Source organism: Dipodomys merriami, unplaced genomic scaffold (assembly GCF_024711535.1).
Source record: "Dipodomys merriami isolate MVZ:Mamm:240054 unplaced genomic scaffold, mDipMer1.0.p SCAF_120, whole genome shotgun sequence".
Classification (NCBI taxonomy): Eukaryota; Metazoa; Chordata; class Mammalia; order Rodentia; family Heteromyidae; genus Dipodomys; species Dipodomys merriami.
In genome coordinates this window covers 1,195,303-1,218,634 of record NW_027202494.1, presented here as the reverse complement: position 1 = coordinate 1,218,634, position 23,332 = coordinate 1,195,303, and the positions used below count along the sequence as shown (strand labels likewise).

General features: G+C 65.5%; 1 protein-coding gene across 4 annotated transcripts in view; it reads left to right on the top strand.

Moving 5' to 3' along the window:
* LOC138823523 (genetic suppressor element 1-like) overlaps positions 1–23,332 on the top strand; it is a 225,934-nt gene that overhangs the window by 60,077 nt on the left and 142,525 nt on the right. For all 4 annotated transcript variants that reach the window (XM_070016895.1, XM_070016894.1, XM_070016893.1 and 1 more), the window contains exon 2: positions 16,134–16,314. In XM_070016895.1, the coding sequence (XP_069872996.1) occupies positions 16,134–16,314 (181 nt within the window). The remainder of the gene's footprint in view (positions 1–16,133; positions 16,315–23,332) is intronic.

Sequence of the window (23,332 nt, the reverse complement as noted above, 5' to 3'; positions counted from 1 at the left end):
CGGGGTAGGAGGCTCCGTGCGCGTGGGCGCCTGAGCTCCAGAGTGGGGCCTTGCCCCATGCAGTCACAGGTGTTGGGGTCAAGCAGGGTCCCGCAGGTGCTCCCCGAGAAGGCTCGGGGTCCCCCGCACTGAGACCCCTGGGGCCTCGGATTCCCCCATTGTGAGTCCGGCTGGTAAACCACGTGCATAAGATGGTGTGTGGTACCAGCCCCTCACCGCTACCACACGGGCCTGTCCTGGGTTCCTCACAGGAGACCGGGGCTGAGGACGGCTTGGATGCAGCACTCTAAGGGAGAAAGGCTTTGGGGGGATGCAGCAGCCTCTGTCTCACCCCGGCACAGCCTGGCATCAGGGCAGGTGGTGAGTGGTCAAGTCCTGAGTGCCAGCCGCCCTTTGCCCTGTTCCTGGTCACTGGCTGAGCGCATCTCTGAACAGCCTGGCTTTGGGGTCCTCCCCTCGACTGCCGAGTGTCCCCATACACCCCCAAATGGAAGCCAGTCCTGCGGTCACTCCCGTCTGAGCCGGGGTCACTCCTTACCTGTCCGTCAGTCTGTGGCCCTGCAGGAAGCCCTCCCTGCCACCAGAGGGCGCTGGGACATCTCCCGCATGGGCACCGGGACATGGTGGTGGTGGAGGTCCGTTGGCCTCTGGCTGTGTGTCAGGGGTTCTACCTAGACTCACTGGGTGCCGTCCCTCCCATTTTACAGCCTTGGACACTGAGGTCTCAAGAGCGAGCCCAGTCCTACACACACTGGGTCTACACTTCCTTGTTCGCACCCTGGTGCCCTTCCCCGCCCCCAGGCATCTGGGGAAGATGGTTCTAACCTGCCCCTGCCTGGGGTTCCTGGCGGATAAGCGTGAGTGGAGCAGCGTGTGCAGTAGGCTGGCTGTGAGGCTAGTGGGAGGTGCTGACGTGGAGGGCATCGGCACCACCCGTGGGGCCTGGGTCCCCAGGCAGAGACAATGACCCATACAAGGAGAATGGGACCAACACGGTACTAGGGAGACGGGAGAAAGTTCCCGAAGCTTTCCACAAAAGGGCATGGTGGACACAGCCAGAGGGCAGTGCTCTGTGTCTCCATGGCCTCCTGAGACTCCCAGGATGTGGCACGCCTCTGTGTCCTTCCTGCTGCAGATGCCCAGTGCCTTGAGATGTGGCCCGACGGGCCCTAGAGACAGACTGCTTGGGGCTGTGAGGGGAAACTGAGTCCTGGGAAGAAGCATGTTAGTTTGGGCAGAGCGCGGTGAGGGCCTGCTGGTGTCTGGGGGGAAGACTTGTGCCATTCTGTCTTCCTGCTTATGGCTGGCACTTGGGCAAAGTGGGGTACGGTCTGTGCAGATTCGGGGTGTCAGCTGTGCCAGGTGGGCTGGCCTGCCACCAGGAGCAATCCTCAGCTCTGCAGGGCTCAGGCCTCCCGTGCCAGGACAAGCACCAGGAGGTGTTACAGAAGGGAAATGCGGACACGGCGTTCATGGAGGAGCACGTGCCTAGTAAGCACTGGGCGCTGGTTCACCCGCAGGACGGCCCCAAGGCCTGATGGCCGTCAGGTGCAGTGGCCTACGCGTGTGTGATCTCAGCACTCAGGGTTGCAAGTTCAGGGTCAGCCAGAGTGGCTGACTGGTGGCTCTGGGCCCTGAGGTTGGGGGCCGATGGTGCTAGGCTTCAGTCACCAGCACGCCGCACTCAGCCGCTGTGGCATTCCCCAGCCTCCCGCTGCGGCGGGCAGCGGCTCCCTGAGCTCATCCAGCTGCCGGGATGGTCACGGCCTGTCTCCCCAGCCTCGGCTCCCCGCGCGTGGCTTCTGCCTTCTTCCACTGTCCTTGTCTGTCTCCTCCACTCCCCATCATCTCTGCCCCGCTGCCCTCTCTGCCTTCCTCCCTCTGTTGTGCTGATGTCTGCTGTCACTCTGCTGCTCCCACCTCTTGTCACCAGCTCGTTCCGGGGAAGTCTCTAAGCAGCAACCTTGGGAGGGGGTTTCCGGGCTGATTCAAAAAGTTAAGCCAGACGGCCTGCTTGTGTAAGCAAGGGTGTTTATACCAATTGTGGAGACATTCATGCAAATGAAGGGTTGTGTTTGCTCCAATCATGGCACAGGCCCTCATGCAAATGAAGGATTGTGTTTGCACCAATCACAAGCGCTCTGTTGGGCTCTCAGGAAGGAATGACCAGGGAAGTGGCAGGCACTTTAGGTGACGTGGGCTTCTCCAGGGCTCACTGTGGTGCGTGCTGGTACAGGGGGCCTGGCTCCGTTTGAGGACAGGTCACACGTGTAGTGGCATGGGACTCCGAAGCCAGCTATGCTGTAGTTGTACAAGGGGTGAAGGCTCATGGTGACATTTCCACACATGTGTACAAAGTGCCCCCATCAACCTCATCCCTTCTACAACCTATCACTACGTTGACAAGTTTAAAAGAAACCAGTGTTTAAGAATACATTTCATTTAAGAGCCAAGTCGGGTGGCTCATGCCTGCAATCCTGGCTACTCAGGAGGCAGAGATCCAGAGGACGACTGTTCAGGGTCAGGCTGGGCAAAAAGTTTGTGGAGCCCCGTCTCAATAAATCGGGTTTGCTGTTCACACCTGTAATCCCAGCTACTGGGAGGCCTAGGAGGACTAATGTCCTAGTTGGCCCAGGCAAAAGCAAGAGATGATCCGAAAAAGAAAGCACGGAAGAGCTGGGCTTGCTGGTCAAGTCTTAGAGTTCCGGCCTAGCCCGCATGAGGCCCCGAGTTCACACCCTGTGCCTCAAAAATCCATTCCTGTGGAAGGGGTGACATGTCCAAAAAGGAATGCACTCATGCGCTGACTCAGGAAATAGTAACCACTCTGTATTCACCTTTATATAGCAATACAATTTAAAAAGGCGATGCTGAGAATCTAAACGTGTGTGTGTATATACAGCCACATATTCCTTTTGTTGTTGGTGGTGGTGGTCATGGGGCTTGGACTCTGGACCTGGGCGCTGTCTCTGCGCCCTTCAGCTCAAGGCAAGTGCTCTACCACTTGAGCCACAGAGTCACTCCAGTTTTTTGGTGGTTCATTGGAGATGAGAGTCTTACGGGATTTCCTGCCCAGGCTGGCTTTGAACCGAGATCCTCAGATCTCAGCCTCCTGAGTAGCTAGGATGACAGGCGTGAGCCGCTGTGTCTGGCTCACATACTCCTTTTAACCTTCTTTTCCCAAAGTGGCCCCATGGCCCAGGGTCACTCCCTTGCCGGCCAGGGGCCGCCGGGGCCTGGCAGCCTTAGGAAGCTGAAAGCAGCCTGGGTGGGGGCAGCTGACCCGGCGTGGGGCGCCGGCGCTGAGGGGGGCTGGGCTGGGGAGCACACGGGGAGTATGGAGCATCCATTGTGCGGGCAGCAGCTGATGTGGTTACAGCTGGCGAAGTGGCAGCCCCCGCCCCCAGCTCAGGAACAAACATCTCTTCTTACAAAAAATAAAAAAGGAGAAGAGACAGGGGTCGCGGCCGAGCTTTCCACATGACCTGCGGGGAACAGAGTGAGTCTTTGTGAATCTCCCCGCCTGTCAGCCGGCCTCCCCGCCGGCGTAAGCCACTTAGCGGGGCCTCGGCCCGACCCGCCGCCCTGCGCCCGCCGCAGCTCCCGCCGCCCGGCCTGGCCTCCCGCCAGCCGCCCCGGCAGCTGCTCCCACCGCACCGCACCCCGCCCGCCCGCCGTGCCCGAGGGGTCTCCTCTGCAGAGCGAGCGGAGGTCGGCCGGGGTGGGTGTGAAATCCTCGGGCTTGTGGACAGGCGTCCCCCCCTCAGCTGGGCGTAGCCGCTCCTGCTGACCTCCCGTCTGCACCGCCTGCCCTTTCTGGGGACCTGAGACCTCTGCCCAACCCTCCTCCCTCTCCCTGACCCAGGCGCTCCGCAGCTGCCCACCCGCCATTCCTGGCTGAGGGGGTCCTGTCCAGCTTGGAGTGCCAGGGCCCCCAGGGGAAAGGCACCTGGGAGGTTTAGGCCATCTGGAGGGGTCAGTGCGCCCAGTCGGAGCCCAACGGGTACAGCATGGGCCCCACGCCGGCCTGTGTCCTCAGCAGCCCACTCGCTCTGTTACCTCCTGTCCAGGGTGACAAGAATTGGCTCGGGGACTCTGGCCAGCCGGAGCCCGGCCGCCCTCTGTGAAGGGCACCCCACAGGCAGAGTCCAGCTCAGTGCCTCCCCAGTCCTCCAGTGCCTCCCCCAGCCCCCCAGCACCTCCCCCAGCACCCCAGCGCCTCCCCTAGCCCCCCAGTGCCTCCCCTAGCCCCCAGTGTCTCCCCAGCCCCCAGTGTCCCCTCCCTCAACCCTCCAGCACCTCCCCCAGCCCCCCAGTGCCTCCCCAGCCCCCAGTGTCCCCTCCCTCAACCCTCCAGCACCTCCCCCAGCCTCCCAGTGCCTCCCCAGCCCCCCAGCGCCTCCCCTAGCCCCCCAGTGCCTCCCCTAGCCCCCCAGTGCCTCCCCTAGCCCCCCAGTGCCTCCCCCAGCCCCCCAGCGCCTCCCCAGCCCCCAGTGTCCCCTCCCTCAACCCTCCAGCACCTCCCCCAGCCTCCCAGTGCCTCCCCAGCCCCCCAGCGCCTCCCCTAGCCCCCCAGTGCCTCCCCTAGCCCCCCAGTGCCTCCCCTAGCCCCCCAGTGCCTCCCCTAGCCCCCCAGTGCCTCCCCCAGCCCCCCAGTGCCTCCCCAGCCCTGTGTCCCCTCCCTCAACCCTCCAGTGCCTCCCCCAGCCTCCCAGTGCCTCCCCAGCCCCCCAGCGCCTCCCCTAGCCCCCCAGCGCCTCCCCTAGCCCCCCAGTGCCTCCCCCAGCCCCCCAGTGCCTCCCCAGCCCCCAGTGTCCCCTCCCCCAGCCCCCCAGCATCTCCCCCAGCCTCCCAGTGCCTCCCCAGCCCCCCAGCGCCTCCCCTAGCCCCCCAGTGCCTCCCCTAGCCCCCCAGTGCCTCCCCTAGCCCCCCAGTGCCTCCCCTAGCCCCCCAGTGCCTCCCCTAGCCCCCCAGCGCCTCCCCAGCCCTGTGTCCCCTCCCTCAACCCTCCAGTGCCTCCCCTAGTCCTCCAGTGCCTCCCCAGCCCCCAGTGTCCTCTCCCTCAACCCTCCAGCGCCTCCCCAGCCCCCCAGTGCCTCCCCTAGCCCCCCAGTGCCTCCCCTAGCCCCCCAGTGCCTCCCCTAGCCCCCCCAGCGCCTCCCCAGCCCTGTGTCCCCTCCCTCAACCCTCCAGCGCCTCCCCCAGCCCCCAGTGCCTCCCCAGCCCCCCAGTGCCTCCCCAGCCCCCCAGCATCTCCCCCAGCCCCCCAGCATCTCCCTCAGTCTCCTAGCGCCTCCCTCAACCCTCCAGTGCCTCCCCTAGTCCCCCAGCGCCTCCCCAGCCCTGTGTCCCCTCCCTCAACCCTCCAGTGCCTCCCCAGCCCCCCAGTGCCTCCCCAGCCCCCCAGTGCCTCCCCCCTCAGGCAGGAGCAAGCACAGCCCCTCCCCATCACCTTACAGTGGAGGTGGCCCTGTCTGCCAGAGTGGTTAGCATGTGTGCCACAGCATGTGGGGTTGCTTGGGCTTGCGGGCACAGCTGGGTGTGCATGGAGTCAGAGAAGCCTGTGGTCTATGGGATCACATCCCAGCCCTGTCCTCCCTAGCCGGGGCCTGTGGCCCTGATGCTGGCGACCCCATCCTGGGGCGTGGGCTGCCCGGTCTGGCCAGACGCGGGGTGCAGAATGATGGGGCCCTGTCTGCACCTCCAGACTGGAGGCGCCCGCCCCAGCACCCGGGAGGGTGGCTGCTGCAGAGATCACCCCGCTGGACATCCTGGCCCGGCACGCTGGCCAGGGCCAGTCCACCCGGCCCTCTCCCTCCGACAGCAGGCCTCTGTCATGCCTCCTGAGTGGCCGCGTGGGATGATTCCCACTCCCCATTCGCTCCCTGCCCCCACCCCTCTGCGGAGAGGTCCTGCCCGCTCGCCCTGGGAGCAGAGGGCACCCGGCGGGGCCGAGGGAGCAGGGAGGACTCTGGGCCGCCCTGAGCACTGAGGGTGGAGGCTGGGCGGGCCTGGCAGGCCTTCAGGAATGCCCTGGGAGTCCTGAGCAGTGCTCACAGCCAAGGCCTGGCTGCTGCCACTCTCTAGCCCAGGCCGGGTTGGCAGAGTCCATCCTGGGCCTGCTGGACTTTCACAAGTGCCCGCCTTGGCGGGGGTCAGGGGACCCAAGATACGCCTATGATATCACACGTGACACCACACTGGTCCTAGCTTAGAACGGGGTCACGTGTGAAATACTGATCGTGGCCAGCAGGGGGCAGCGGTAGGCCGGTGCTCTGCCCCCTCTATGGACTTGGAGCAAGGACATGGGCTGGGGAGGGGAGGCGGGGAACTGCACCTGGGGCCTCAGAAATGGCCAGGGAGCCTGAGACAAATCGGGTGGTCAGGACCCCTGACACCCCGACTCCACCCCCTGGGGTGGCACGGGGGTCCGTGCGCCCCACCCTTCCCGTGAGGCAGCAGCCGGTCTGTCCATGGGGAACCAGGCCCCTGCGGGTCACGGGACAAGCGCGTGGGTGAGGAGAGCAGAGCCCCTGCGGCCGCCCTTCCTGTGCTGGGGGCGGAGCCCTGACCACTGGCCTCCCCTGGGGCTCTGGGCTGGCCCGGCCTCTGGGAGCTCGGGCCACAGGAGTGGGGCGCACCCTCAGAGCCAGCACCCCCATTTGTTCCTCTGCTGTCCCTGGTGGTCTGACAGGGCCTGCTGGCCCTCAGGAGGAGGGGTCAGCCCCCCGGGTGGCCAGGGCTCCCCGGTCACCCGCCACCTGCCTGCACTTCCCGTCCTGCGGCAAGGAAAGGCAGGTGCAGATGGGCTTTGCCTGATGCCCAGCAGGGGCTGCTTTATTTGCATGGGGCCGGGGCCGGGGCTGGCACCTGCGCGGCAGCCTGTGCGGCCTCTAGGACTTCATGCCTCGGCCACCAACGCATCGTTGTTTCCACCGGACGTGTGAGGAGGTGGAGGTTCTGGTGACTTGGGCATCACTGTGGAGGGGGGGCATGCAGGGCCAGTCTCCGCTGAGCCTGAGTTACCCCCGTCCTCAGCCTCCCCAGAGGGCATCGAAGCAGGGCATCCCTGCTCCGTGGTGTTCGTGGCTCGCGGTGGGGACACGGTGGGGCCACCGCTCGAGGGCTAAGCCCAAGTCCAGACAAAGCCCGGGCTGTGTGTATCTAGGCGCCAGCCCTCAACAGGCCACGGGGCGGACAGCAGCCCATGCTGACTGTGAGATCCGACCTCCGCTGGCTGGTGAGAAGCGGAGGTGGCAGCTAGGTCGAAGGCTAGAGGTTGGCGGCGATGGTGGACCAGGGCCTCTATGTGAGCACCAGGTGGGAGAGAAGGAGTGGTTTCCAGGGAGAGGAGATCTGGGGTTGGGGGGGGGGCTGGAGAAGGGGTGTCATGGGTAGATGGCGGGATCTGGCTCGAGGGAGATGTGTGGGCTCCGTCTGAAGCGGGGACCTCATCAGGGATGGGTAGTGGGAACCACATAAGGGGGCTGGTAGCAGGGACGCCATCAGGAGGGCCAGTAGGAATCTGCAAAGGTCAGAGAACACAGAGTGGCCAGCTGAGTGGCCGGCAGAGGCCGGGGGGAGGGGGTACGGGGGGGGTGACGGGGAGGGTGGGGGATGGGGGAGGTGGGGGACGGGGGGGGGGTGGGGGACCTTCCATACTTACCCTGCATCAACTGGCTGTGGCCATTCAGGCTGGGTCTGGAGAAGGCTGCTTGGACCTCCAGCTTCCTCTTTCCTGCTGACCTCACTGCCCTGTGTGCAGCAGGTGCCCAATATGTGCATGGTGCCCAGGGCCAATGGATGCCCAGCAGCTGGAGGGCCAGGAAGCACTGGGCAGCGGGGGAAGATGCTGCAGGCCAAGGCAGGGGAGGGGAGGGGGGATGGGGCTGGAGAGTGGGCCGCAGCGCCCCCCCCCCTCCATCCTCCCTCCCCGGGCATCCTGGGCTGCAGGAAGAGCCAGCTGAGCCAGATAAAGGCCCAGCAGGGTAGGGAAGGCGGTTTCCCACCGAGAAAGCCAGAGGCCCTTCGCTTCCTCCCTCTCCCCCTCCCCTCTCCTCCACTCAGCCCTTTCAAGCTGCCGGGAGCCTGTTCAGCTGCTCCAAATGGGTGGGAGGGGCCTCTGCTTCCTCAGCAACCCAGGCAGATCCACGTACTTAAAAGAAAGCAGGACGTTGTAGAATATTCCCTGCAGAGCCCAGGTCCTGCTCGGCCCACCACGGGGCCATGAGGCGCTGGGGGAGAAATGGAGGCTGGGCCTGCCTTCCCGGCCGGGCCTCCAGCAGCTGTAGGGCCCCAGGTAGGGACTGGGATGGAGACCACCCAGCCATCCCTCTGCCACGTTCCCTGCTGGGCGGAGGGGCCCAGCAGAGGCTGCTGAGCAGCCGGCTTTGGACTGGTGCCGGCTGGGGGACCAGAGGCTCTGGATGGCTGGCGGCCGGTCACCTGCTCGTCCCCTGGGGCCCTGAGCCACAGCGGCCGCATGGCTGACCTGTGACCTCTACCCTCTGTCCCAACTCCAGCTCCATCTTTCTCCTGGGCTGCCTGGGGTCCTGGCCCCCTGTCTGGGCCACCGGGTGGGTGGTGTAGAGGTGGTGCATGTCTGTGGGTTCAGGAGGCTGAGGTGCTGGGGGGCGGGCAGGCCAGGCTCTCTGTGCCAAGGCTCATTAAGCCCTGCTCAGGGGGGATTAGACGGGAGCCAGCCGCCGCCTGGGCTCAGTTATTAAAGGCTCGGAGCAAGGTAAACACCAGGCGCTTCCTTTCAAAGCCGCACCTGCTAATTAGAGGGCCGGGAACTCATTAAAACAGTAACTGGAGGGCTGCCGGGGAAGAAGGCAGGGGGCGGGGTGGGCGGGGCGGGGGCGGGGCCGAGGGTGGGCCCAGGACAGGACCGCCCCTGTGAGCCAGGACCCACATGACCCGAGGGTGGTAGGCGGTGGCCGGCCCTGGGCTTGGACAGCCATCCCCCTATTTCCAGCTCTCTGGGTGCAGCTCTTCCCACTTTCCTTACACCCCGTTCTGCCCCCCTGAGACTCGCTTCTTCCAATCCCCTCTGCCCCCTCCAAGTCTTTTCAGGGACAAGAGGCCCGAGGAAGCGTGGAAGTGGCCGCCTGGAAGGCCTTCCGTTGTGGTGGCTTCCTTGGGTAAGGGGGCCGTGCCGTGCCCGCTCTCCTTTCTGGGGCCGTAGCTCAGTGGTAGAGACGCCCGCTGGACGCACAGGCCCTCTTCTCCCTGCCCCATAGAAAGTTAAAACCACAAAACCTCTCTTAGCCAGTCTTAGAGTCCAGCTTTGTTTTGTTTGTCTCGTGTTAGACAGGGTCTTGCTGTGTAGCCCAGCTGGCTAGGCACTCACGATCCTCTGGCCCCAGCCTCCTGAGTGCAGGGATTGCCCGTGTGCACTGCCGTGCTTGCACCGCGCGGAGATGACGGCGGTACAATTCCACACGTGCCCCCGCGTCCCTCGTGTGTTTGCCCAGGATGGCCGCTGCCCTCATCCGTCTGTCTGTCCCCCTTCCTCAGTCCTGTGTTACCAGGCGTGCCTACTGCCCAATCCCTTGGGACGCAGCCCAGGGCGGGGCGGGGTGCGACCAGCCCCGCACCCCACATCCTGGCACAGCCTGGCCTCCAGCAGGGGGCGCCGGGGGACCTGGGGCCTGGTAGAGGAGGCGTGTGAGCGGTGTCTGTTTCTGTTCCGGTTTGGGGTGACCGAGGGGACCAGGGCAGGCTGTGTCCATGACCACGCTGTGGTCACACGACCCCCCACCGTCCCCCCGGGGCCTGGGCTGTCCCCTGGGAACACGGTGGCAGTTCTCGTCCGCCTCTGGGACGGTGAATTCGAGTGCAGGGAAAGCACCCTGTGCCGATCGGCACCGGCATCCATTCTGGTTTTATCACCTTTATATTTATTAGTCCTCTGTGCGCCAGACTGGAGCCTGAAGGCTCCAGGCGGCTGTGAGTTGCGCGCACGCGTGTGTGTGGCGTGGGGGGGGGCTCCTCACGCCTGAGATCCTCATTTCCAATGTCCGCCTTACACGGGGGCCGTGCTGCGGGGAGTGGGCCTGGAGGTGGCAGCCGGTCACTGACGTGGCTGCGCACTCTCTCTGGCTGTGGCCACTGGGTCCCAGGACACACCTCAAACTTCCCAGGTGGTGGTGCCACACCCACATCCCCTGGAGCTGGCGGCCGAGCAGGCCCCGGCCAGCCCACCCCCTCCCGCGGTGCCCAGCCCCCACGGCCGCCACGCGGCCACCGGGCAGCCACCACTGCGCCCCGGGAGGCTGTTTGCCCAGGCTGTCACCGTGTGTCTCTGCCGGTGACGGGAGCCGTGCCCTGGCGTTCATCCCCCTCACCGCCGGTGGATGCCGACGTGTGTTTTTAAAGGGTGTAATTTCTATCAACTTCAATTAGAGCTATTTTTACTTTTTGTCACCCTGAAGAATGTCCCCGTGGCTCAGCTGCCATTTTTCACCGTTATACCCCCGGCAAGGGCTGGGAGAAAAATTAATAGTCTAGTGATCACTTAGCTAATGCGCTGTCAGCACTTGATAAACTGACTGCCCCCGGTGACGCCGGGTGCCTTCCACAGTAATTATGTCACATTGCCTGTCCGGGGTGGCGCGGAGCCCCGTGGGGCTGGCCGCCTCCCGGACCCCGCCAGCAGGTCCTCCTGAACCTGATGGGTGGCCTTGTCATGGGCACAGGTGACAAGAGTCTGCCTGTGTGAGGCCGCAGGCCGGCCCCTGTCCGTCTGCAGGCTGTGTGGTGTTCACAGGTTGCTGCATGTCTCTGAGCCACGTACGTGGAGCACAGACTCTCAGGGTGGAAAGAGGTGCACGGCCTGCCCCGCTGGGAGTTGAAGGAGGGCAGCGCTGTGCACCTGGCTTCTCGTTAGCTCCGTGGAGGCCCTGGGCCTGGAGGACGGGAATGGGGCGGGGGGGATACAGGCGGAGCCGCTGACATACGGGGCAGGAGATGAAGTCCCAGACTGAGCACAGTACAGTGTCCAACCGTGTGTGCACGCCCGCAGCTATGTATATACACACACACCTACACTGCACGTGCGTCACCCGTGCAGTCGGCCCACGCCGAGCATGTGTGCACACATCAAATGCACCTGCAAGCACACCTAAATATATAACGTACATGGCCACGTGCACACACAAGGATGGGCGTACCAGGAAGTCTAAGTGTGACCATGACGTCCGTGTGTGGCTGACTGTGACGTCACACCAGACAGACATGATGTCCATGTATGACCTGGCTGTGACGTCACACCAGACAGACGTGGCGTCCGTGTGTGGCTGGCTGTGACGTCACACCAGACAGACGTGGCGTCTGTGTGTGACTGGCTGTGACGTCACCCAGGACAGACGTGGCGTCCGTGTGTGGCTGGCTGTGACGTCATCCAGGACAGACGTGGCGTCCGTGTGTGACTGGCTGTGACATCATCCAGGACAGACGTGGCGTCCGTGTGTGACTGGCTGTGACATCATCCAGGACAGACGTGGCGTCCGTGTGTGACTGGCTGTGACGTCATCCAGGACAGACGTGGCGTCCGTGTGTGGCCTGGCTGTGACGTCATCCAGGACAGACGTGGCGTCCGTGTGTGGCTGGCTGTGACGCCATCCAGGACAGACGTGGCGTCCCTGTGTTGCTGGCTGTGATGTCACACAGGACAGACGTGGCGTCCGTGTGTGACCTGGCTGTGACGTCACACAGGACAGACATGGCATCCGTGTGTGGCTGGCTGTGATGTCGCCCAGGACAGACGTGGCGTCCGTGTGTGACCTGGCTGTGACATCACACAGGACAGACGTGACGTCCGTGTGTGACCTGGCTGTGATGTCACACCAGACAGATGTGGCGTCCGTGTGTGGCTGGCTGTGATGTCATCCAGGACAGACATGATGTCTGTGTGTGACCTGGCTGTGATGTCATCCAGGACAGACGTGGCGTCCGTGTGTGGCTGGCTGTGACGTCATCCAGGACAGACGTGGCGTCCGTGTGTGGCTGGCTGTGATGTCACACAGGACAGACGTGGCGTCCGTGTGTGGCTGGCTGTGATGTCACCCAGGACAGACGTGGCATCCGTGTGTGACTGGCTGTGACGTCATCCAGGACAGATGTGACGTCCGTGTGTGGCTGGCTGTGATGTCACACCAGACAGACGTGACGTCGGTGTGTGGCTGGCTGTGACATCATCCAGGACAGACGTGGCATCCGTGTGTGACCTGTCTGTGATGTCATCCAGGACAGACGTGACGTCCGTGTGTGGCCTGGCTGTGACGTAACACAGGACAGACGTGACGTCCGTGTGTGACCTGGCTGTGACGTCATCCAGGACAGACGTGGCGTCCGTGTGTGGCTGGCTGTGATGTCATCCAGGACAGACGTGACTTCCGTGTGTGGCTGGCTGTGATGTCATCCAGGACAGACGTGGCGTCCGTGTGTGGCTGGCTGTGACGTCATCCAGGACAGACGTGGCGTCCGTGTGTGGCTGGCTGTGACGTTACCCAGGATGGACTCCAGGTCATGGTCTGGTGTCCCTGCTTGTAACTGCTGGTCACTCTTGTTTGTGTCTCAGCAAGAAAACCCCGAATGAGCACAGGCTGGGCTGGGGACCCGAGGGCCCTGGCTGGGTCCCTGAGAGCCAGAGCCTTCCGGGCCAGGGCCCCCTGCTTCTCCTCGGGCCCTTGACCCGCCCCTTCCGCAGCCCTGGTGCACAGGTGCGTCTTCCCTGTGCTGCCGTGCGGCTGCCACGCGCGTCCTGGGGTACGGGCTCAGGCGAGCGTGGTCTGGGTATGGGCCTGTAACCCTTGGCGGTGGGGAAGCGGGGTGTGGACGTGCGGGCACAGCACCCCGCTCTGCTGGGGTGGGGTCATGCAGAAGAGCCTGGCTGCTGCCCCTGAGGGGCGGCACAGGTGGGGCGGGGCCTGTGGAGTGGGCGGGGCTGCCAGTGCCTCTCCACCTCCCCGCGGGGGCCGCCCGCAGGCCCAGGCCCCACGCCACCAGCCTTCCCCTCTGGCCGCTCCCTGATGGACGGCTCGAGGTTTGCTCGAGGTCTGCATCCACGCGGGTTGCTGCTGCCACGTCTGCCCTCCAGGCTCCTTCCTGCCAGGCCCCCGGCTGTGAGTCCACGCGGGTCCCAGCCGTCCCAGCCACCAGCCTCCCGCGTGATCGCTGCGTGCCGCGCGCTTTATTGGCCCCTGATGACTCATTTGCCAGGTGCCGGGTGTATTCCACAGCTAACTTTCCAGTTACGCCCGGTCTCCGCGCACACGGAGCAGCTCTTCGGTGGTCTCCCTGTTGGGGCCACGCGGCGGGCAGGCAGCTTGGGACCCCTCCACGCCTCGAGGCCCGGGCAGTTCTCTGAGCCTTCGCTGCGGCCTCCGGAGTCTCTGCCACGGTCAGACCGTTACGGGAGGTTGAGGCCGCCGAGGCCCGGGCATTGGCCTGTGCCCAGCCTGCCACCTCACGGGGCGGAACAAAGCCCTCTGGTAGTCTTGGAGGGGTGGGGGAAGGGCCAAGGGCTCCCTGGCAGGATGGGGTCTGCACTCTTCTCACTGACACCGGGCCAGCCAGTGTGTCCCCAGCTCTGCTCTGACTGCTGGGACTGTCACCTTGGCTCTGTGACCTTGAGCAGCCGGCTTAGCTGCTCAGCACCTCTGCTTCCTCCTCTGCAGAGGCCGCCCCCGCCCGAAGCGTGGGGCGCTGTATCTGCCACAACACTGCCGGACCTGGAAAAGGGGTGCGGCTGGAAAGGGCAGCGGGCGTCCCGTAGCACGTCGTCCTGGTTCTGTGAGCGGCGGCGGCTGTACGGTGGGGAGGTGGACGGAGGTGTGGGCCAGGGAGGGGAGGGCCGAAGGTGACCTTGGGGGAGGGGCGGCGGCTTTCTCCCGGGAGCGGTCATGGTGACCGCAGTGCCACTCTGCCACCGCATGGAAAGCCGTTGGGCCGCACAGCATACCTGGATGCGTGGGCCCTGGATGCGATCCTCAGCACAGCATAGGACAGGAGGCCGCTGACCGGGGACTCCGCCGGGGTGTGTGTGTCCTTTCCTGTCATCTTAGACTGTGCCCCACACCTGGAGTGCGCCTCCCCGTCCCTGCCAGACCCCGCTTCCTGCGGGCCTTGTTCCCATTCCACCTGCTCCAGAAAGCCCTCCTGGATTTCCCTGCCCTTGGGGCCTCCCGAGCCTCACACTTCACAGTGTGTCACCTGTACCCGTCCCCCCGTGCCCCCCCCGGGGCCGGCTGCTACTTGCTCTTTAAAAACGACGTTCCCTGGTGGCTTCCTGAGCTAGCTGATGCTGCAGGCCACTGCTTGAGTTCAAAGCCCTCCGCTGCCCCTTCCTGGGCAAGCCCAGCCGGCAGGAGAGCCGTGGGAAGGGTGAGCCGGGTCGCTGCGGGGTGTGTGCAGTAGCTGCTCAGTACGAGGGACTCTTCTCCTTTGTCCTCTGTTGGGCCCAGCGCCGAGCAGAGCCAGGCTGGCTGGACAGCACCCCGTGACCCGGGGCAGACAGCATCCCCGGGCCGGCTTCTCCCGAGTGAAACCTGGTGGGATGTTCCGGCATGACTCGGGGCGAGCCGTCTCCAAGGCCCTACAGGGCCAGACCCCCTTCCTGGGGTCAGCACTCTGCCCACTGTGGGTCCCCAGGGAGCGGGGGCGAGCGGCGGAGCCCCCCCCGGGGGGGTGGGGGGTCTGCGGTCTGGGCAGTGTCACCATATGGATCCTATAAATGAGAGCCTGCCAGGAAGTGCGTGCCCCGTAAATCCATCGGTCTCTCACCACGGACCGCAGAGCCGGCGCTCGGCCACCGAGTCCCGGGCCATCCATCTCACTTAGTGCTTCGGTTTTATGGCACAGATCCTACCAAATAAAAATCATCAACATAAAGCTGCTTTTCACCAACCACAGGGCTCCACCGCGTCGCGGGGAGCAGGGGGCCCCGCACCCCAGGCTTCTGAGTGCCTAAGAGGCTGCCACACCCAGCAGGCCCAGCTCAACGCCCGCCTGCCCAGGCCTTAGGTCATGGCCCGCTGGCCCTGCCTGCGACCTCAGGAGGTCTGGTGATGCCTTCCTGAGCCTCGTTTTTTACAGCTTGGAGGAGGGAGGGGCTGGGGGGAGGGGTCGGTACTGGGCGGGGCTCAGGCCCTCGTCCTCGGCTGCCCCTCCACAGCCAGAGCCACACCTCCGCTCCAGCTTGTTGTGGGTTGATTGGAGATGAGGGTCCTGTGGGTGGACTTCTTTGCCTGGGCTGACCTCAAATCGCAATCCTCAGATCTCACCCTCCTGAGTAGCTAGGATGACAGGCGGGAGCCACCAGCACCGGGCTCCAGGCGGAACTCCGACAGCCCTCCGTTGGCAGCCGGAGCTGGACAGGGGTGTAGGCTGAGGGCCAGGTGTGGATCTGGGGGGATGAGGCGGTTCTGGAGAGGGTGGGGTGGGTGGGGTGGCAGGGGCCGCACCGTGTGGCCGCCAGGGAGCTAGGCAGGTATCCAGTGTGCAGCCTGGGATCCCTGGGCCCCGCCTGCCGGGCAAGGAAGACACTGACCGTCCTTCTGGGGTCCCCGCTCCCTGGCCGCCCTGAGCCAGCCTGGCCGTGCCCTCTGCCCACCGAGGCCAGGTGTGGCGGGGGGCCGGGGAGGGGATGGCACCCGGGGCAGGCAGGGGGGCAGGGGGGATGGCGCCCAGGGTGGGCAGGGGGGGCGGGGGGGATGGCGCCTGGGGCAGGGGGGATGGCGCCCAGGGCGGGCAGGGGGGGCGGGGGGGATGGCGCCCGGGGCAGGGGGGATGGCGCCCGGGGCGTGGGGGATGGCGCCTGGGGCGGGCAGGGGGGGCAAGGGGGGGATGGCGCCCGGGGCGGGGGGGGGATGGCGCCTGTGGCAGGCAGGGGGGACAAGGGGGGAATGGCACCCGGGGCGGGCAGGGGGGGCAAGGGGGGGATGGCGCCCGGGGTGGGCAGGGGGGGTGGGGAGGATGGCGCCCGGGGCAGGCAGGGGGGGTGGGGGGGATGGCGCCTGGGGTGGGCAGGGGGGGCGGGGGGGATGGCGCCCGGGGCGGGCAGCCGTTTCTTTCCTTCACAGTCTGTGGCCGGTGCAGCCTGCTCACCTTGCCCACTCTTCTCCCTGCAGGTCACCTCTGCGTCTCTGGAAGCCTCGGCAGCCGTCCACCCTCCAGCCCGGGAGCCGGAGTTGCCCCCCGGGCCCCCCGCCGAGAGCCTGCCCAGGGGCCCCGGGACCGCCCCGGGGTCGCAGCCCACCTCACGCCTGCAGAGCGGCCGGCATGGAGACAGCGCAGAGCTCCTGGGCACAGGTAAGGCCCGCGGCTCTCGCCGGACCCGCCTCTCCCTGGCGTCCGTGGGAAACCCTGTGCCGGGTCCTCTCCGGCCTGCGTCTCGTGTTCGTGGGCCACGTGTCCAGTCAGGGGTTGAGTGTGGCTTTGATGACCGTGCCATGACCGGCCCCCCTCCCCCCTCGCCTTGCGTGGGACCCCGGGCAGTGCCGCCCGAGCCACGGCGTGGCAGTGTCCATGTCTGCGCCGGGTCATTTCATGTCCTCTCACAACATGAGCGGGGTCTGGGGCCCGAACCCATGGTCCAACCGCAGCACACTGTGGCTGCTCTGATCTGAAGGGTCCCAGGGAAAGTTCTAGCGAGGAGCTGGGCCTGGAGACCAGGGGCAGGGGCATGTCACTCCTGGTCCCTGTGTGGTGGCCACCGGAGCCCAGAGAGGACCATCTCCAGGGACGGAGGTCACAGCCGCGGTGGGGACGGGGCCAGGGGGATGTGGGTTGCATCCCAGCCCCACGCCAGGCCGGAGCACGCCCGTCACAGCCACGGGGGCGGCCTGCGGCTCAGAACACCGCGGTGACGAATGGTCAATCACCCCACGGCGGGCGGATGGCACCGCCGGAGCCATGGCTGCCGGCTGGCCACATGCCAGACCTGACGTGGGTTTTGCACAAAACACGTGGGTACACAGCCACACACGCCAACATGCACGTGCATAGGAAGACACACTAACACATGCACATACACACCCAGACAGGCTGTACACACACACATACGCACACACACGTACGAAGTACACACATAAACACACTCGTGCCATGCGTGGATACAAACACATGTACACATAAGCATGCACACGCTTGGAGACAGGCTGTGACGTGCATGGATACATGCGCACACACAAGCACACACACACACTTGGGGAAGTTGTGACAGGCCTGGACTCATGCACACGTCCATCCTGGAAAGCTCTGTGAGTGAAGGTGACGAAATGGGGAAAGTCCCCAACTGTCTTCACGCGTGGACTCACCTGCCTCGGTTTACCCATGCATGCTGCTGTCCACCCTGAGGAAGGGGAGCGGCGGTGTAGTGACAGTGGGAGGGGCAGCCCCCCTTTCCCCCCAAACCTTTGCTCCGCCCACTCCTGTGAGTGACAGCCATGGCAGCCAGTGGCAGCAGCCTAGGGTGTGCCTGTGTCCCCAGAGCTGGCGAGGCTGAGGTAGGAGGACCAGGATGTGGAGGCCAGCCTGGGCTGCGGATGGAGCCCTGTCTCACAGGTGCTTGCGTGGATTTATTACAGGCAATTCTCACCAATGCAGGGCAAAGATAATGGATAAAATCAGAAGCTCAGATTTACGTCCCAGCGTGTCTGCAGCTGCTTGGTGGGTGTGGAGCCCCTACTCTCCCCCCCCCCCCCCGCCTGTGGTTGGTTGTGGAAATGGTGGCAGGGCTCATGAACTTCACCTCCCCAAAGCCAGTGCTGCCCCAAAAGCAGAGCCCAAGTGTGTGGGCTCGACTGAAGCGTGGAAGCAGAATCCCGAGGTGGGCGGCCCTCAGCGGGTGACGGTAGTGACGCGGACCCGGACCGGACACCGGCTGGGCAGCACCGCAGGTCTGCAGGTCTCTCCTGGCCCGAGCCCCGAAGCCCGGGCGAGTCTCATTGTAGTGCCCGTTTTCATTGCTTTTGCCCTCACAGAAGCTGCTCGCGCTCATTGGCTTGCGGCCCCTTCCTCAGGGCCTCAGGGCCGGGGGAATGGTGTCTCTGCCGCCCCTCGGGCCGTGCCAAGCCCTGTCCACCCTGCCCCCCACCCAGGTCCACCTGCCCCGCCGCCCGCGAGTCCCCACGGCGGGGGCTTTGGGCCCCGGGGGCTTCCAGGTCAGGACGTGGGTGTCTTTGCAGTCCGCGTTCCGCCGGCCATGACACTGCGTAAAACCACAGTGCCCGTCATGCTCACACTGTGACTGTGTGGGGACCCGGCTGGGCGACCCAGACTCTCCACATCCTTCCAGTGTGGATCCGAGCTTAAGCCCCAGCCCCGGCGCTTCAGATAGTGGCTGGATGCTGCCTTGTGCCTCGGTTTCCCCACATGTGGGGCGAGGGTACACCTCGATCTTGGCGGTGCCGGCGTCTCCTGGGGTCTCCTTCGTGTGAGGCTGGGAGTGCAGCATTGCTGCCTCGTCGTCTGCCTGCTGAGGGGTGCACGGTGGTGGCGGAGCTGGCGGGGGAGGGGGGAGGCCGCCGGCCTCGCCCAGGCGCTGAGCACACCCTGCGGAGCCCACGGCCCCCGGGGATCGCGGGCTCCCTGCGCGGTGCTCCGCGCGCCTCCTGCCGCTAAGTGTGTGGAGGATGAAGAGCCGGGTGGTGGCTCACGCCTGCAATCCCGGCACTCGGGAAGACGTGAGTTCAAGGCCAGCCTGGGTCACGTCAGGCAGCTCTGTCTCAGAGTGAGAACAGGAAGGGTTTTCTGTGGGGAAGAGGCTGGAGGAGGAGACGCGGGAGGGAGCGTGGGGCACCCGGGGCCATCTGAGGGCTGGAATCACCGCTCCGGTACCCCGCACCAGGGCACCCTGCCTCCGTCCTCCGGACCCCTGAGACGACACCCCCAGGCACCACGTGGCCTCCCCTGCACAAGCTGGTTGGCACCACGCTGGCTTACACGCCCCCGCCCCGTGCCCACGCCATCTTCTGCCACGGCCTGTGCCATTTGGAAACCACCAGGCACCGCTCCAAGCCCCGTCCCAGGAGGCTGTGACGGCATCTTGGCCTCCACACCGCCGTCTCTGTGCACTTGTTCACGAGCGCGTATTGAGCGCCCACTGCATGCACATGGCCGTGCTGGGCACCGGGGCCAGCCGTACACAACGTGCGGGCGGCACACCTGCTCCCCAGAGCAATCCTTCCACAGCTCGTGAGCAAGGATGTGGTGAGCTCCATGACAGAGTGCTTACCTGGCACGCACTAGGTTTGATTCTTAGCGCTTACCCAGCATGCTCTAGGTTTGATCCTCAGCCCCAGTGCAAAGGCCCTGGGGTACCGGTCACAGATCACAGATAGGCAGTGAGATTTTTTATTTTAAGTTAAGTAGCTTTTAAGACATCACTCAGGTGCCGGCTGGGGAAACAGATAGGGTGGGTCAGCCTTCTCCAGCTCAGGAGTGAGTTCCAGCAAGACCTGCTCTCTGCCCAGGGCCTCCAGCCAGGCAGGGCAGTTTTGTTCTGGCGTGCTGAGGGTCACATGGAAGTCATATCTGATGAGAAGCCCTGACTCAGGAGCCCGTGGGACACTGGCCACGGCGATAAGCCAGCCGCCGCAGGTCCCTGCCTTCCCCGGGGATTGCACCGAGGCCAGGTCCAGCCCTAGGGACTTCGGGGTCATGGAGCCATGGGTCATGCATCTGAGCCCCCAGGGTGCGGCGGGTGGGGGAGGGGCCAGGGTTCCCGGCCTTGGACGCGTTCCGTGAGCGGCGAGCACTTCTGGAGCACTTCAGAGGAGTGTGAAGTGAGCACAGTACCTGGTGCTGGGGCAGTGCTGTACCTCTCCGTTTCCTGAGGCCAGTCACGGGGCCGGGTGTTTCCCCCCTGCCAGGAAAGGGCTGCCGGAAATAGCAGCCTATGGACTTTGCTAGTCAGTGCCCGAAGCCTGAGCGGAACGGCAGAGCCAGCGCCACGGGGTGCCGACCGCCCCCTCCTGGAGCACTGGGCTTTGGGCCTGCCCATGGCCTGGCATGGTCCCCCTGGCCAGAGGGGGTGGCCTGAGAGGCCGCGGGGGCGGGGCTGGATTCCTTCCCATCCCCCATCCCTGCCCGCAGTTCACCATTTGCCCAGGAGGTGGCGGTGTGGGGGCACCAGGCACCCACCAGGGCCTCGGCCCCAGAACCCAGCCCAGCACCCTAAGACCCTTGGGAAACTCTGCTCAGCACCCTCAGGCCCTGGCTACCTCTGCCAGGGCACAGCCTGTACCCAAGAGCAGCCAATGTGGGCCCCACCACCAGCCTGCTGGACCTGGCTGTCCCCAGAGACACGGAGATGGACCCCCATCTCGGGGGCACCCGTGTAATCCTGGAGGGCTTTAGGAAGAGGTGGCCCCTGGTCCCAGGGGGCAGAAGGAGGCCCCTAGGGTAGAAGACTCGAGGCTGGCTTTCTGGGTGACCGTGGCACCTCCTCCCACGTTGCTCCCTGTCTCTCCTGTCTCTGCGGAGCTGTGGGGGTCACCAGGGCAGCCCCCGTGCCACCTCTCCTCATCAGGGATGGTCTCTGCCACACGCGCGCATGCGCACACGCGTGTGCACCACCTGTGGCGGCCAGGCTCTCTCCTCCCGGGCGGGAAGCTGGACCACTCTTCCTGTCTTGCCCTTGTCTTTCTGACCTTTGACCTTGGTGCTGACTACTGACCACCGCTTCTGTCTGGAGCGCATTAAGCATTAGTTCCCCCCTGCCCCCCCCCCCGTGCGTCCAGCTGGAGGTGCTGGGCTGGGTGCCAGGCGCCGCACAGGGCCGCTCTGGCTGCGGGACGGTCGTGAATGGGCCGGGGCCTCTGCTCCCAGCATTGCGCGCCCCCCACGGGGAGCGCAGGCCGCACCTTGGCTGGGGGTTTGCAGAGACGGCGGCAGCCTGGACAGGCCAGGCCGGAAGTGGCCGCCGTGGCTCCCGCCCCGCCACCACAAAGTGGGGCCGGCTCCTGCGTGCAGCCCCGGCGTGCCAGGGAGGGAGGGAGGCCGGCCGCGCTCCGCTCCGCCGGCGGCCCCGCCCGTCCCCTCCGCCTGCCCAGCCCGGCCGGGCTTCTCACGGAGCCCAGGACCCGTGCGGACAGCTCGACCCCCCTCGGTGAGTCCGGGGAGGTCAGCGGGGCTCGTGGGGTGAGTCGGGGGGCCCGTGGGGGGGACTGGGGGATGGGTGGGTGAGAGCTCCTGAGCTGGCCGCCCCCGCCGGCCTGCCCGCCCCACGCCCCCAGCTGCGCTCGGTTCTGCTGCCGCCTCCCGGCTCACCCCACCCCACCCCGCACGGGGAGACGGAGGCCACCCTGCCCTGCACTTTGGGGATGAGTGTGTCTGGGAGCCCGGGCGCTGGTGTGGATGTGGGGTCCAAGGAGAGGGGAGCCGGGCAGACTCAGCTGGCAGCGGGGGCCGGGCTGGGGGCGGGGCCCGGGTCTGGGATGCTCCTGTCCCGTCCCTGAGGGTGCCAGGCCCCGCCTGGGCCTGCATCACAGCCCGTGACCATGCCCAGCGCCGTGGGACCGGGTGGACTTGGGGGCCGCCGTCCTGACCCTGTACCCCAAGGGCAGGCTGTGGCGGGCGCCCTGGCCTGGTGGTGGTGAGCCCCCCCAGGTCAATGGCCTCCCCCCACTCCTCCCTGCACTCGTCGCCGTGGTAATGAGGGCCCACCCGGCACCTCCTGTGCGCCGCCCCGCGTGCACGCCTCTCGGCTCTGTGCGTGTGCCTGCGTGCGTGCACATGCGTGTGCGTGGCTGGGCAAGTGCCCTTCCCCAGCAGGCAGAGCTGGCGCAGCAGTGGCTGAGGCTGTCCTTGCGCCCCAGGGGACCTGTGCAGAGACAGTGGCTTTGGCAGGCCGCCGGCCCCGTGTCCCGTGGGAGGGCAGACGTGGCAGGGTGGATGGTGACGGCGCTCGCTGTGGGGAGCGTGGCCGGCCACGCAGGGCTGCTCCCGGGACCCCACGCCGGCCCAGGCTGGTCAAAGAGGCGGTGGGGCCGGGCCCTGATGTGGCTGGGAGCCATGGTGAAAAGTAGATCTCTAGGTTCAAAGGTCTTAGGTTCAAATCCTGGTGCTACCGTATGTGTGGCTTGGGTCAGTGGCCCAATCTCTGGTCCAGTCTCCCAATGTGATCTTCCTACCTATGTTCTGTGCATTGTTGGGATTAAAGGTATAGACTGCATAGCTCAGCTTTTTTTTTTTTTTCTTGTCATGGGCCTGGACGCTGTCCCTGAGCTTTTCTGCTTTGAGCCACAGCTCTGTTTCCAGTTTTCTAGTGGTTCACTGGAGATAAGAGTCTCACAGCCTTTCCTTCCTGGGCTGGCTTTGAACCGGGATCCTCAGATCCCAGCCTCCTGAGTGGCCAGGATGACAGGCGTGAGCCCCCTGTGCCTGTAGCCCAGCTATTATTGATTGGGGTATAGGTCTTGTTTTTTTCTTTTGCCTGAGTTGGCCTGGATCCTATCTCTGTTTTCTAAGTAGTTGAGATTACAGGCACGAACTACTGCATCTGACCTTTAGTGCTCTTTTATAGATAAGGAAACCCGCTCAGAGAAGGGGTCCTGTGACGGGCAGCCCAGCAATTGCAGCACGGGGACCCCCCACCGCTGAGAACCAGCCTTCTCCTCTTAGACCTGAGCAGTGCTCCCCTCTCCCCGCTCCCCTCCCGGGCCCCCAGACCAGCTTGGTGCTTCCTAGAGCAGAGCTGTGGCCCGTGAGCCCCACAGAGAGGGGCCGGATGCCGTGTGTGGTGGGCCACCGGCGCCCTCCCCCTAGCCCTCCCCCAGGGGCTGGCTGGGGGCGGCCGGCTGGCTGGGGGCGGCTGGGGGCGGCCCGCTCTGGCCTCCGCGTGTCCTTCTAATGGCAGGTTTGGGCACAGATAGCCGGTGGTTGGGTGTGGGGCGCTGTTGGGCGGGGCTCTGTGCTCCCCGCCGGCCGGCCAGGCGTGTGGTCCTGGCTGAGGACGCGGGAACACAGCCCTGGCTCTGTTCTTGGAGCCGTGGGAGGCGCTGTCACCGTGGTGGCAGGCTGGAGCTGGACGCCGGCCCAGAAGTGCCGGGAGGGGGGCGCCCAGCCACCGGCCCTGCCAAGCCGCAGGTGCCCCGGCCGGGGTGTGAGCGGAGGTCCCGCAGAGGGGGCGGGTGGCAGGGAGAGCCGGGGAGGCGACCGGCCCAGGTGACCGGCCGGCCAGCCGTCTGCGCACACTTGCCTGGGCCTGAGCGGCGGGCCAGGCCGCGCCTCCCGGCTGCATTTTGAGGTGGGCCTGGGGTTCCGCTCGCCTTTGATCATGAGCCTGGAATGCCGGCTGGCCGCGTGGGAGCACTGTGGGGGCCGG